General features: G+C 27.5%; 1 protein-coding gene across 1 annotated transcript in view; it reads right to left on the bottom strand.

Moving 5' to 3' along the window:
* LOC115034929 overlaps positions 1 to 398 on the bottom strand; it is a 3,255-nt gene extending 2,857 nt beyond the window's left edge. The window contains exons 1-2 of the mRNA XM_029492473.1: positions 254 to 398; positions 74 to 182 (exon numbers count right to left, since the gene is read on the bottom strand). Of these exons, the coding sequence (XP_029348333.1) occupies positions 74 to 182; positions 254 to 374 (230 nt within the window). The 5' untranslated portion in view covers positions 375 to 398. The remainder of the gene's footprint in view (positions 1 to 73; positions 183 to 253) is intronic.
* Between the last annotated feature and the right edge of the window lie 993 nt (positions 399 to 1,391).

Raw genomic sequence — 1,391 nt, 5'->3', positions numbered from 1 at the left:
CAGAAATTATTATATTAGAAATTCTGTACACTATAATAATATATATTTAGGATATATAAAAACTATTTTCTGCCTATCTTTAATTTTAAATGGAGTTTGAATAAGAACGCACTTAATAACCTGTTCAATTTCATTAGCTGCGTTATCAGCCGTGGCAAATTTTTTGATTGTAAGGACAGATTCTAAAAATTAAAAAAATTGATTAATTAATACAAAATCAAAATTACTATATTGTTATTTAAATTTAACTTACCAAAAATAATTTTATTTACAAGCAATTTCTCAAATGGTCGTTTTTTGTTACCACGACCACTATATGAAAATTCACATAATATTTCTGGTATAAATATTATAGCCATTATTCTTTTTACCATAATTTTTATTTTCGGCTTACTATAGCGTTGCATTTTAATGTCTGGAAAGGAATTTATTTAAAATTCAACACTGTCCTTATATTATAACTATAACTATGTAATATATATTTATGATTACTATTATTATTATATTCATCATGTTTTTATTAGGTATATATGTTATAATATATTATGTTATAATATTTTTATTATTATTTAGAGATTATCAAAGTATTACCTGTTTCTAGTCTCCTACCACTCACTATTTCTATAGGGCTTCTTTATTCAACCTGTTTTAAATGTCGTGATACTGATTCATAAAAATGTTTTTACGGTCCTGGAACAAAGTGTTTATTTTGAGTGTGTGACGCCGGCCGGCGGTAGTTTGGTGTGAAGATGAAATGGCGAGGGGATGACAATAATAAATAAATAGGTACATTTTACAAAATACTTAATACGTAAAATCATCTTACTTGGTTTACGCATCTATTATCTATAGTTTAGCTTACTTATGCGCCGACCAAGACTTGTATAAAAATAATTCCTTATCATCACTTGGACTTAATAACTTTTCTATAAAGCTTAATAGATATTGAAACAATGTAAGTGCATAAATATATTTCAGTCTTCAGGTCTGTGGCTTGAGAGATATTATAATCCTTCGTTAATACTTAATAATTTACGGGGAACTCATTGGCGAAAAATTAAGACAATTTGATGAATGTACACGTGATTGGCTTATGCATGAGATAGACGGTTTAATTTTACGTACCAAATTTCAAAATCAACTACCTCCATCATCGGCGTCTTCTCAACATCTTATATATTTTGTTTATTTAATCAATAATAAAATAAATAAAATTATCACGACTGCTATTAATGAATATACAATATATTCCAGTCTAGTTATCCGCGCGTTGACGTCGGGATCTCCGTTTATAGTTCTTCTCATCACGTTCTATAATAATATTAATTAGGTATCATAAATAAAAATTATTATAGAGCAATGCATCACAAACGTTGTAAATGTTTCGCTGG

Source organism: Acyrthosiphon pisum, unplaced genomic scaffold (assembly GCF_005508785.2).
Source record: "Acyrthosiphon pisum isolate AL4f unplaced genomic scaffold, pea_aphid_22Mar2018_4r6ur Scaffold_21558;HRSCAF=24243, whole genome shotgun sequence".
Taxonomy (NCBI): Eukaryota; Metazoa; Arthropoda; class Insecta; order Hemiptera; family Aphididae; genus Acyrthosiphon; species Acyrthosiphon pisum.
The sequence above is the reverse complement of the archived record's forward strand: the minus strand, read 5'-3'. Positions and strand labels throughout refer to the sequence as shown.